The sequence below is a fragment of the Oncorhynchus clarkii genome, chromosome 12 (assembly GCF_045791955.1).
Source record: "Oncorhynchus clarkii lewisi isolate Uvic-CL-2024 chromosome 12, UVic_Ocla_1.0, whole genome shotgun sequence".
In the NCBI taxonomy this organism is placed as follows: Eukaryota; Metazoa; Chordata; class Actinopteri; order Salmoniformes; family Salmonidae; genus Oncorhynchus; species Oncorhynchus clarkii.
The window spans coordinates 58,270,004-58,283,282 of NC_092158.1; the positions used below are offsets into that span (position 1 = coordinate 58,270,004).

The 13,279-nt window shown below is 44.6% G+C and overlaps 1 protein-coding gene across 1 annotated transcript; it reads left to right on the top strand.

Annotated features, from left to right (window-relative positions):
- Positions 1–1,957: 1,957 nt before the first annotated feature.
- LOC139420865 (heat shock protein beta-1-like) lies at positions 1,958–8,356 on the top strand. The gene is made up of 3 exons (XM_071171230.1): positions 1,958–2,617; positions 6,126–6,189; positions 7,206–8,356. The coding sequence occupies exons 1-3, from the start codon at positions 2,155–2,157 to the stop codon at positions 7,432–7,434; spliced, it is 756 nt and encodes a 251-aa protein (XP_071027331.1). The 5' UTR covers positions 1,958–2,154; the 3' UTR covers positions 7,435–8,356.
- Positions 8,357–13,279: the final 4,923 nt, after the last annotated feature.

Below are 13,279 nucleotides of genomic sequence, written 5' to 3' on the forward strand. Positions count from 1 at the left end.
GTTTACATGACATACACTCTTAGAAAAAGGGTTCCAAAAGGGTTCTTCAGCTGTAGAACCTTTTTCGTTCCAGGTAGAACTCTTTGGGGTTCCATGTAGAACCCTCAGTGGAAAGGGTTTTACATGGAACCCCAAAGGGTTCTACCTGGAAACAAAAATAGTCTAAAGATCCACCGCTTCAAAGGTTTCTCCCATGGGGACAGCCGAAGAACCGTTTTAGGGTCTAGATAGCACTTTTTTTTCAAAGAGTGTTGGTGGTCTCAAGCAACGGTATTGTCCTCTCTGCTCTGACATGAAGTCTGAATGTAAGTTGTGGTTGATGTAAAATGGACAACCTCCCTCTAATTGGATTCCAATAGACATTGGATGTCACATTGCAAGCCACCATAATGTGACACATTAAGAAATATGCAAATGAAACTTAAACACCATTATACCTCAAATGGGACCATATTAACTGCATTTGACTCCATAGGAGTTGAATTAGCTCTTGCGATTTTACAGTGAGAGTAAACAACTAACTCTAGAACACTGATCAACACTACAGGGAGTTTAAAAATAAAAAGTTATTTTCAATTAATACTGTACAGAGTGAAACGCAATGATGCAGAGTTAAATATCAAGACTAAATTGAGAGAATACAACTCAGAAAAAAATGACTCCATTGCCAGAGTACATTTGACTCTTTTTAGACGGGGACTAAAATGTTATCTGTGGCATAATTCTATTTTCCTCAGTCAGACTTAGATTTACTCTGTCATTTTTACTGTGAACTCTATTACACACTGGGACACGAAATGTGGCGCTGCATCTCTGATGTAACCTATACAGGAACAGTATTGATACCATGGACTAAATGGACATTAGTCCTAACATTTATCCACATTTTCTGATATCAATATAATGTAGGCTGAGGTGCATGCCAAAACCAAGTCCTTGTTCAAGATTGGTAAAAAAAAAATAAAAATGCATTGGAGACAAAATACCACAGGGCATAGAGCCAGCAGTGGAACAGATCTGAAATGAAACAGGGTGTCCATGAGATTAGTGGGATGCCATTCTGTACTCAAAAATAGGAAGGAGATATACTGTCTACATCAGTATCAACCCCTATCTAACTAAGTTCTGGTTCCATGCATATCAGGAGTAACTCATATCACACCAAATACCTCCATGTTTGTGTGCATTCTCTGTGTGTTTTTGTGGGTTTGTGGGTGTGTACTTTATGCAAGCATGCTTGAGTGTGGGTGTGTGTTGTCAGTGGTGTCTGTGTTGTGTTTCGCTTGTCCGAGCTCCTAGGATTACAGTGTGCATTCTAATAGCACGTATGTGGCTGGTTGGCTTGTCACATAATGTCCTGTCCTCTGCCAGCCTGTGTTAGAAACAGCATACGTATGTCTCCCCTCCATGCAGGGGGGGCTCTAGTTCTGCTGAGCAGGGCTGTCTGCTTTACAACAAACTCTCAGATTCCTCTAGCCCTGTGTCATGGCTAGGATGGGCTCAGAGGGGGATTACAATTGGGAGGAAGGGCGGAGGAGAGGGTGAAACGAAGTGCTTGGCAGTTGTTAGAGGGGTAGTGGGGTAAAGGGGAGGGCCTTTGCACTGGCATGGCACACCCCGTCATTGTCCCCAGGCTTTGGGAGTCGCAGATAGCATATGAACACGTCATATGCCATGACAATTTTAGGGGGAATAAGAGGAAATTAGCTTTAAAACTGCTAAATATTCTCTCAGCCTCATGGCGAAATGTGTAGAATAGCAGGAAGTGACCTCTAAAACAGCAACATTTTCTCTCTAAGCCTCATGGCAAGTATGTAAAATAGCATGAGATTAGCTGTAAAATCCCAGCGAAACTGCTCTACGTCACTGTCTTGGACTTGGATTCCATTCTAGTGCTATGTCTGACACGAATAGACCTAGTTCATTCTATAAATATCTGTCCGGGGAGGGGGGAGGCAGATGGGGTGAGAAGGGAGGGTCAGTGACAGTGTTGACTAGAAGTGGGCGGTGGCTGTGTGTATAAAAGCCCTCTGCCGAGAAGCAGACGTTAATTTCGGTGGAAGTTTGAGAGAGACACCAACCAAAGGCATCTACAGCCAGCCAGCTTCACAGCTCTACTACTGCAACAGTACTACTCCTCTTCTTCCAGCAAACATGACAGAGAGACGCATCCCCTTTAGCCTGCTCCGCACCCCTAGCTGGGACCCCTACAGGGACTGGTACCAGGGCAACCGACTCTTCGACCAGTCCTTCGGTATGCCTGCCCACGCAGAGGGGTTGCCCTCCTTCTCCAGCACCCACTGGCCCGGATACATGCGCCCCGCCCTCGGCCACGACCTGTCCTCTGCCGGCTTCATGCCCTCTATGATGCCCCACCAGCAGAGTGCAATGATGCCCTTAGTCCCAATGATGCCCCAAGCCCCAATGATGGTCCAGGCCCCTATGATGGCCCAGGCTGAGGCAGCATCGTACTCCCGCGCCCTTTCCCGCCAGCTCAGCACTGGCATGTCTGAGATCAAGCAGACCCAGGAGGCCTGGAAGGTCACTCTGGACGTCAACCACTTCTCCCCTGAAGAGTTGGTGGTCAAGACCAAGGATGGCGTGGTAGAGATCACTGGTAATAAACTCATCTCTATCTAGCTCTATCTAGCTCTATCTAGCTCTATCTAGCTTTGGCTCTGTCTCTGTCTGTATCTTTCTCTCTCTACAGCTGTGTTTACACAGGCAGCACAATTCACATTTCTTTCTCACTAATTGGTCGTTTGACCAATACGATCATCGCTGAAGAAGAACTGATGAGAAAATATCTGATGTGATTTGGTCAAACGATCAGAATTAGGCTGCTTCTGTCTCACCGGCTCTGTCTGTCTCTTTCTTTCTGTGTGTCCGTCTCTTTCTCCTCCCTGTGACTATGTGTCTGTCTCACCGGCTCTGTCTGTCTCTTTCTCCTCCCTGTGTCTATGTGTCTGTCTCAGTAGATAAAATCAGTATAACTTTGTGGCTACCGCAGTACATTAAATTGACTTCATAATATGCAGAATTTGTTTATGTGCATCAAAACATGTTATTTTATTAGAATGAATACAGCATCTTTGTCTAGCGGAGCTGGTTTCTGTTTTGCCTATCTTAGCATCATAATGTTTTATTTAACCTTTATTTAACCAGGTTAGTCTCGATAAAAATCTATTTTTCAAGTGAGACCTGGACCTAATGAGTTTTAGTGGGTATGTGTTACACATGCATTTAACGATGAATGAGGCACATGAGATGTCTCACTTACTAAATACTACTAAGCACACTACAGTGTTTCACTTGTCTTAGTAAGTGAGTTGTTGCTGTGACATGGAGGACAGTGAGAGTAACACTTGTTGTAGTAACCTGTGTTGATTGTTTTATGTGAAGGGCTTAGCCCAAAGTCACATCACATAACATCACAATATATTACACAGCCATGGTCTCTGTAGACCAGAGGGCGGGAAGGAGGTGGAGATGGACAGAGGGAGAGAGGGGTTGGGGGCTGCTGGAACAGAGCCCATAGATTCCTGAGACATTATTCACATTACAACAACAGAGATATGCATTGTATTGTACACTAGTGGAAGTAGACCATTACAACAACAAGTGGGTTTAAGGTTCGGTCCAAACCCATTTTATTGTGTTACATATGCTAGTTTTGAGAAGACTATTACAACAATAACATTGTTTTAGAGTGGGGACTTATGTCCAAATAAGGCAGTATGTCCAAATTGTAAATTAGACTTACAATAAGTTGCCTAGTGGTTAAGAGCGTTGGGCCAGTAATTGAAAGGTTGCTGGTTTGAATCTCTGAGCCGACTAGGTAAAGAATCTGTGCCCTTGAGCAAGGTACTTAAACCCTAATTGCTCCCATAAGTCGCTCTGGATAAGAGTGTCTGCTAAATGACTCAAATGTAATAAGGACAGACTTCATACTTCCCTGTTAGGGTTAGGGTGTACAAACTGTAGATTGGACTTAAAATAACACTTTTTCATATTGACATTGAATATCTTCCCTTAGTTACTTGTTGGTTAGTCTGGAACAGAAAGTACTTTCAAAGAGAATAGTTAATGATATCATCAAATCCATGAGAGAACCCAGACCCTCTCTGGTACCATATCCACTCAGAGAGAGAGAGAGAGAAAGAGAGAAAGAGAGAGAGAGAGAGAGAGAGAGAGAGAGAGAGAGAGAGAGAGAGAGAGAGAGAGAGAGAGAGAGAGAGAGAGAGAGAGAGAGAGAGAGAGAGGAGGACATTTATCCATGACTCACTCTCGCTGTGTCTCTGATCTGCTACTTTAAATGGGCTGCTGGTCCAGTTCCAGAGCGTATTCTTGTTCTCTCCTCTAGCAGCAGACGGTTATGATCAACAAAGCTCTGACACTGGGAATGAACACTGCATCCTTGTATAGTTGCTTATAACACTTGCACGCTTCCCATGTTCCTATCAAAGCTGAGTAACTGGTGTGGCTGTATAAGGTGTGGCTGTTTATCCGTGTTTGATACATGCCTGGTTAAAGGCCCTTTCACAGCGTTGTAGTCCTGCAGGAAAGGGGACTGGTCCCTGTGGCAAACTCCTATTATCAGATCAGCTGTTGTCATAACATAATCATAACAAAAAGATATGCTATCAGTATTTCAAGCCTGGCATGTGTATTTATAGGGACCTGGTGAGAGACACAGAGATATAAACCAGTTGGCGCACACACTCGGTGGACAGTTTATTAGGTACACCACCCGTTCAAGAAATTAGATCGCTCCTACTGACAATGAGTCACGTGGCTGTGGCTTGTTATATAAAGCAGGCAGACAGGCATTGAGGCATTCAGCTACTGTTCAGTGAACGTTAGAATGGGCAAAATGAGTGACCTAAGCGACTTTCAATTTGGTATGATCATCTGTGCCAGGCACGCTGGAAAACGGTTGCCCTCCTGGGCTTTTCACGTACGTCATGTCTAGGGTTTACCCGAGAATGGTACAACAAATAAAAAACATACTGTCAGCGGCAGCCCTGTGGGCAAAAACAGCTCATTGATGAGAGAGTTCAAAGGAGAATGGCAAGAATTGTGCAAGTTAAGAAGCTCAATACAACAGTGGTATGCAGAATGGCATCAAGGAACGCACAACTCAATCCTTATCACGGATGGGCAATTGCAGCAGACGACCACACCGGGTTCCACTCCTATCAGCTAAAAACAAGAAGAAGCTGCTCCAGTGGGCACGCGATCACCAATACTGGACAATTGAGGAGTGGAAAAACATTGCCTGGTCCAAAGGATCCCGGATCCTGTTGCGTCATGCAGAGTCAGGATGGCAGAGTCAGGACGGCAGTCAGGATGGCAGAGTCAGGACGGCAGTGTCAGGACGGCAGAGTCAGGACGGCAGTCAGGACGGCAGAGTCAGGACGGCAGAGTCAGGACGGCAGAGTCAGGGCGGCAGAGTCAGGATTTGGCTTATGCAGCATAAGTCCATGGACCCATCCTGCCTGGTGTTAACGGTACAGGCTTGTTGTGGTTGTGTACTGGTGTGGGGAATGTTTTCCTGGCACACGATACGTCCCTTGATACCAACTGAGCAACAAATGAAAAACAGCGTATCTGAACATTATTGCTGACCAAACCCAATAGAGCATCATTGGGATGAGATGGAATGGGCATTTTGCAGCATGAATGTACCGCCATCCAATCTGTAGCAACTGTGTGATTCCATCGTGTCAGCATGGACCAACATCCCTGAGGAATGCTTCTTGTAGAATCCACGCATTGAAGAATTCAGGGTGCTCTGGATGCAAAGGGGTGTCTGACCTGGTACTAGATGGTGGTACCTAATAAATTGGTTACTGAGTGTACATCACACAGGTAACATGCTAGGGAACGTGTCGAAGGGGACATGCATGTACAGTACAGACACCAGGCAGGGGGACAGGGACATGACATCTATTCTCAGCCCCTTGTCCAACAGAAAATAAGGTTTTCCTAAACAAAACGCTCAAGGAAGCTTGTGTTTTTGCACAAAATAACATTTATACACAGTGGTCATGGCACATGAAGTGACTGCAGTCTCCAGTGTGAGACAGGGCTAAGACTGACCCGTGTGTGTTCTGTGTCCACAGGCAAGCATGAGGAGAGGAAGGACGAGCATGGATTTGTGTCCAGATGCTTCACTAGGAAATACACGTAAGTAACACAACGTCATTGCCAATATTAATAACGATGATACAACTCACAGCGACACTCCTATCAACGAACCTGTGCAACAGATGAATAACCCATTGTTGCGCAACCCGTCATAGCCATTTTGTCACCGTGCTGAAAAAGGCATCCTAAAAAATGTGTGTGGTGTCTCTGTTAATGACTGGCCAAAATAATGTCTCTCCCATTTGTTTCAATGTTGATCACATCAACAACAAAAGTCTATTTTCACAGGAGGGTTGATTAAAGTTATTTCAAAGCTATTCCTAAATATTCTGCTACTGAAATTGGTTGGTTATGCTACTTCATGGCAGCTTTTGTCAGCTTTCTGTCATATGCTGCATGCTCCAGGATTAGTCCAGACTCCAGTGATACTGTTATCATGGGTCTGGTCCTGTCAGCCTCTTTTGGTTGATTGGTCAAGCCTGCGGAGGGTTGAGTGTAGCGGAAGGCTGAGCAATGCAACACCGGCGACGACGGACTGTGTTTGTATAGTACAGCCAGCCGTCCTCCCTCTGGGCTGAGCTCCATGGGTCTCTGTATCGACATCCACGGGCCACTACATATACCATGACTCTGACAATCAACACTGCCCCACCGATGTACACTCAGAAAGCCTATAATAAATGAAGGTTCTATCGAATTACGTTTCAAGAAAATTAAGATGTCTCAGTAAAGTATTTTATAGGCAGCATCCAAATAGAAGCCTTCCTTACTTGCTTAGGCTCATACTCCCCCTGGAGCATAAGCCACCGATAACAGCTTTCCAGCGTATCTGGTCTTGTACAGCAACCTGACTGTGCTGTTATCTCTCCTCCCTGCTCCAGACTGCCCCCTAGTGCTGAAGCTGAACTCATACACCAGTGATTCAGAATAAAGTTGATGTCAAATGACATTAAAGATACTGCATATTGCGAGATAAAAGCACTGTCTGCCTCAGTGAAGTATTTTTGTACTGTACAGTAGCCTGACTGTGATGTTTCCTTTCCTCCGTGGTCCAGACTGCCCCCTATGGCTGACGCTGAGAAGGTGACGTCCACCTTATCTCCCGAGGGAGTGCTGACCGTGGAGACTCCTCTGAACAGGCAGGCCATCAAGGCTGCAGAGATCTCCATCCCTGTCGCCATGGGCAGCAGCAAGACCAAGCCCTACGACATGACAACGAGGAAGGGAAGTGGCAATGGGCACCATCATGATGAGCATCATGAAGAGGAGGAAGAAGAAGAGTGAAACTCCAAACATAAACATAAACACACACTCACACGCACACACACATAGTAGACACAGATGAAATGGTTAGACAGAAAGAGAGAAGGTAGGCCAAACTGTGATAATTCCACACCTATTGTATAGTTACAGTAGGCTCTGGAAATGCATCTATAACGTTATACGTTTCACGTGTGCTCACACTAACACCACTTGCCTGCTCTATCCCACACTGCAGTAATTACTATCTGCATTTGAGTCAAGCCACGACAAAAAACAGTTACACACACACACACACACATACACACACACTCTCCTCATTCCTACTATGCGCTTGCTAGGAACTGAAAATGATTAGATCTGCAAGCAGTAACTGCAGTCCTGCTGTTGCATCATCATTCTGTGCTTGCTGCCTCTCTCTCTCTCTCTCTCTCTCTCTCTCTCTCGCTCTCTCTTTCTCCCTCTCTCTCTCTCTCTCTCTCTCTCTCTCTCTCTCGCTCTCTCTCTCTCTCTCTCTCTCTCTCTCTCTCTCTCTTGCTCTCTCTCTCTCTCTCGCTCTCTCTCGCTCTCTCTCTCTCTCTCTCTCTCCCTCTCTGCTTACAGACGTTAACACAGCCAAGAAGAGCCAGGATACCAGTGATACTGTAGCCTAGTCCCCGATCATTTTGTTGACAATGACCATAGGAGTTGGAAAGACTGCACAAACTGATCTGGACCAGGCTAGTGATACACACAGAACACCAAAGAACCAATGGGCCAGCACATGGGCCTCTGACTATTACACCCATAGAAATTCTATTCATTCTTTTTCTATGATTTCACCATCCTCTGACTGTTACTGGCCACTCACTGTTGTTAAGATATGGTCTAAAACACTGGTCTGTACTGTAGTTGCATTTGGAAAGCTGTACCCACGTATAACGGTGAATAAAGACAAATCCTAATAGCTTGGGCCTCCTTTATCTGTTATCTCTTCTATTTAGGTGCGATGCGATCTGAGTGATGTAGCACAATTATTAACATGTTGTTTCGAATAATATGATATCAATTATGTCCTATTTTTGTTGTGGCGGTTGCATCAGTAGCATTTGACAATCTACCATGTGTTAGTCTGAAGATAAACACTGTAGAGAGAACGGGAGAAAGGAGCGATAGATATCAGGTAGATAGATGGCCAGACCGGAGATTGAGCAACACTGCTGTAAATCACATCCCAATACACATGATGGGGTGTGATGATCACTGTCACACTTTGTCACACACCTGTTTCCATGGTTGCAGGTACAGTAGAGGACTCACACGAAGTGTTGATCAGACCACTGTGGAGAAACCCAGGACTGGCATTAGAAAAGGAAATTGTGAGAGGAAGTGTTAAAATCCCTACCGTCACTGGCATGGTTATACCATGCTTTAATACACACACTCACACACACACAGACACACAGCCACTGTCCCCTCCAGCAGCATGCTATTACTTAATGCCATCTACTGAAGTTCCTGTGGTAGCAGGCTACATTTATAACTCAAAAGGTAAGTCTATGCTGTAGATTTGCCATTCTGACATTTTCCCTAAGAGGCTGAATTAACTTACTACTACAGTTGTTTGGTTTTCTCCAACCTTCAGTCCAGTTGGAAAGGTCTGTCTGAGTTGGGGGTGTAGTAGAAAGAGGCTAGTTGTTGTTTATTTCCAACTTTCATTCTCTTCCAGTTGAAACCCAGGCAGTGTACTAATGCACACGCTCACTAGCTCTCCTCGATTGCTATTTATAGAGTAAGAGGACTGCTTTTTATTCTCTGGGCTTTCGGCAACTTCTCTGACCACACTAGGAAGAAATCTGATGAGCACCAGGAATTTTTATTCTTTCCCTATCGAGTGAAAAGTTGTTGTTGGCCAGGCATTGGCATCTTGACCACACACCAGGGTTAGGCGGTATCCAGATGTTCTTACCATCCTACCATTTCTGTACCATACCAGGGTATACAGTATTAACGGAAGTGCACACAAATGGCTCTATTTAGAAAAAAAACTAAACAATTTAGACATCAGGGATTTTGCAATGAGTAAGTCCAGAGACACGTTGGACAAAACCCATTGAGCAGATGATGGCTCCGAAAGCCTTTTGGAGTGGGTCTATGGACTTTTCCATGTGAATATTAAAGTCACCAAAAATGTGAATATTGTCTGCCATGACTACAAGGTCCGATAGGAATTCAGGGAACTCAGTGAGGAACGCTGTATATGGCCTAGGAGGCCTGTAAACAGTAGCAATAAAAAGTGATTGAGTAGGCTGCATAGATTTCATGACTAGAAGTTCAAAAGATGAAAATGCAGTCAGGCCAATCACATCAAGATTATGATCAGTGATTAGTTCATTGACTATGTGACTGCCTTGGAAGTGAGGGATCTAACATTATAAGTATCCCCATTTTGAGATGTGAGATATCACAATCTCTTTCAATAATGACAGGAATGGAGGAGGTCTTCATTCCAGTGAGATTGCTAAAGCGAACACCGCCATGTTTTGTTTGCTCAACCTAGATCGAGGCACAGACACGGTCTCAATGGAGATAGCTGAGCTGACTACACTGACTGTGCTAGAGGTTATAATTAACTTATAGTTAGTTATAAGCAGTGGCGTAGCATGCAACACCGCAGCCCCGAGGTGAGGGTCAACCATGTTATGGTCAACCATGTTAATTTATTAGGCACTTAATAGGCACTTACTATAGTCATTTTAACCTCTTGAGATGGGAAAACATGTTTTTTAGGAAGTTGAAGATGTGCTCTTTATGATCATGTTAAAATTAGGTGAAATCAAACGTTTTTTGGGGACCAAGTTATACTTCTGAAAAGGCACTGAATTGGTTGAACGACTCATTACAGTATCTACTGCAGAGGGAGCTTTGTGGAAGTTCTATTTCAAAGTCACTGATAGGGCAAGACACTGAACTTCAGGCTTCTGCTTTTTTCTCGTATATGACTTACCATTCCCATTGCATTTTAATGTCTTGTTAAATTAGCAATCTCTATCTCATCTATCCTATCCAGCTGCAGCCACCCAGCCAACCCTAAGCCAGAGATATCCAGGGCTCGATCTCCATCTCTCAGCCCTGTGTGTGTGTGTGTGTGTGTGTGTGTGTGTGTGTGGGGGGGGCTATTAGCAATCAGCCCTCTTATTGGCTGCTTCATCCCCCGGATCCCTCTCCATCCTCCCCCATCCTCCCTCCATCCTCCCTCTATCCTCTCCACCCGGGAGGGGGGGGGGGGGGGCTATTAGCAATCAGCCCTCTTATTGGCTGCTTCATCCCCCGGATCCCTCTCCATCCTCCCCCATCCTCCCTCCATCCTCCCTCTATCCTCTCCACCCGGGAGGGGGGGGGGGGGCTATTAGCAATCAGCCCTCTTATTGGCTGCTTCATCCCCCGGATCCCTCTCCATCCTGATTTCAGAATGTTTGTGAGAGACTGCACCATCAGCAGTACTCTGTGACCAAAAGTGAACACTCGCTCCCAAGATCAGATGGATACACTCCAGCAGAGATGTCTGAGAACACAGAGTCACAGAAGCCAGTAGAGCAGCCTGCAAGACATGAGGCCAGGAGACACCTTCCTTATCTGGGAACAAACCAAGAATCCTCTTACCATATTAGTTTGTGACGTGATGATGTATGAGGTCTTTTTCTGCTTGGAGGGCTGAATCACTGTTGGAAATGCAATCCCATCAATCCTGTGTCTCAGACAGTAACAGGCAAAGGTAACCCACGATGACACTGATTGTGCCATGTGCCCCATTGTTAAAATGTTTTGAGCGTGTAAAAGTATGGTTAGGCCAATGCATTTAAAATGGTCTGATGGCTTTGTAAGATATAGGCCATGTGTGTGTGAGAGAGAGAGAGAGAAAGACACACACACACACACACACACATACACACACATATAATATAATGCACTACTGTATCTGTATTAGTCATTCTCCCTCTTGCTGTGTATAATATAATGCATATCAGCATGCGTGTCCTCATCTCTACCACTCACTCCATCCCTTACTATATACGTTTATGCCCCCTCCTCTGTTTGATCCGCTGCGGAGAGAGAAACATGAGTAAGCAATCCTCCTCTCTGTGATGAGGGCACTTCTTCACAGAAGAGTGTGAAGAGTAGGATGATGGGAAAAGGAGCGAATGAGAATGGAAGCAAAGGAAGGAACAGCCTGGACTCAGACTGATTGACAGCTGCATCAACCAATCTCTGAAGTTTATTTTGGGCATCAAACCAATCACTTCAGCAGGTTGTGGGCATAAACCCATCAAATCAGCTCGTTGTGGGCATCAACCAATCATGTAATTTGTCTAAGAGACCCCTTTAGTCAGGCTTCTGGAGGGTTGTAATTTAAATCAACGGTAAATCCATCAGACAATTGCGCTATGTGTTGTGTGCAGGATATGACTTTTAACAGACAGAAAGACATCCCAGCTCAGCTATGCTGTCTCTGAGTAGCACATGGATGGAGGCCTTTGTGTCGAGCAGAAGTTATGTAATGAATGAACATCAAATCCTATTGAGAAAGTGGCTGTGGAGGAGGGACATGAGGATGAGCATTTTGTTATGTAATTATCATCTGCAGACTTTGTACTTTCAGATTTGTAAAATATATATTTTTAATATTATACTTTAAAAAAATATATATCATTCTGTGCATTTCCAAGCACAGAATGATAGATTATTGTTTCAACTGTATCTTTCTGTTTCAACAGAAAACCATTTCAGCTCCTGCAACAACTAGACATAAAAAGCACACTTCCTCCCAAATTCCAAATGCGCTTCAACACAACTAGCTTTTATCTCCAGCAAAATGGGGATGAGAGAAGTGCATGTGTCTGGTACAGTAGCCCTATAATGAGGAGGACTGCTGCTGAGAGTGGGGGATGCGTATTCTAGCCTTAGCAACAGCAACTGGATTGGTGAGTGCTGATGCTCTAGCCCGGCTACCATTGGCTAAAGCTTTTACAGGAGAACAGGGCATGATAATTCATCTTCTGAAAGAACTTCTTTGACAAGACATGGCTTAGTACAGTGCAGAGCCAAGTGAGGATGCATTTGTGTCATTTCATGCTTCACCCTTTACATCAGTAGTATTTTCTCCCCCCAATGGTAGTCAATGAATTTGATTGTCATCATATGAGAAGATATGATGGATATATTTACAGTCATATGCATCTGATACATTTTCAGTCAGTAAAGTAAAGCAATTTCAAAACCAACTGGGTATGTGCACTGATAGATACAAGTTTTATCTGGCAAATATGAAAGCTTGGTGCCATTGTAATTCACTGGTAGACTATGTGATTGGCCCCTTGTTCTCTGTCCATCAGCTGTTCTGGAATAGCCCTGCTCTACCAGAATCGTCTAGTGTTTCATCAAGGGCTTTTCGCCTTCCCCGTCTTCGATTGACTGTGGAGGAACAGAGCCTGTTACCAAAATCAATAACTACTATGGGGAATGAACACAATCTGCTTACAGATGGCCTATTGACTCCATTTTACTCAGCCAGATAGATTGTGCTTTTGACTTTGGAAAGGGGGTAGGGGTGGGGTTGGATGGGGGTTAGGCCTGGTTCAGTAACATTTCTCCCCTGATTCAGCATGAGGTGCTCTTCTCCTTCTGTCATCCAGAGCTAACGTAAGACCTCATTTCACCTAAGTATCAAGTCCAGCCTATACTATAACCTATACTGAGGTGAAGCCTGGCTCGTGTGTGTGTGTGTGTGTGTGTGTGTGTGTGTGTGTGTGTGTGTGTGTGTGTGTGTGTGTGTGTGTGTGCGCGCATGTGCCCATCAACCTTGCATTGAAAGAATTTGTATTCAGATGTA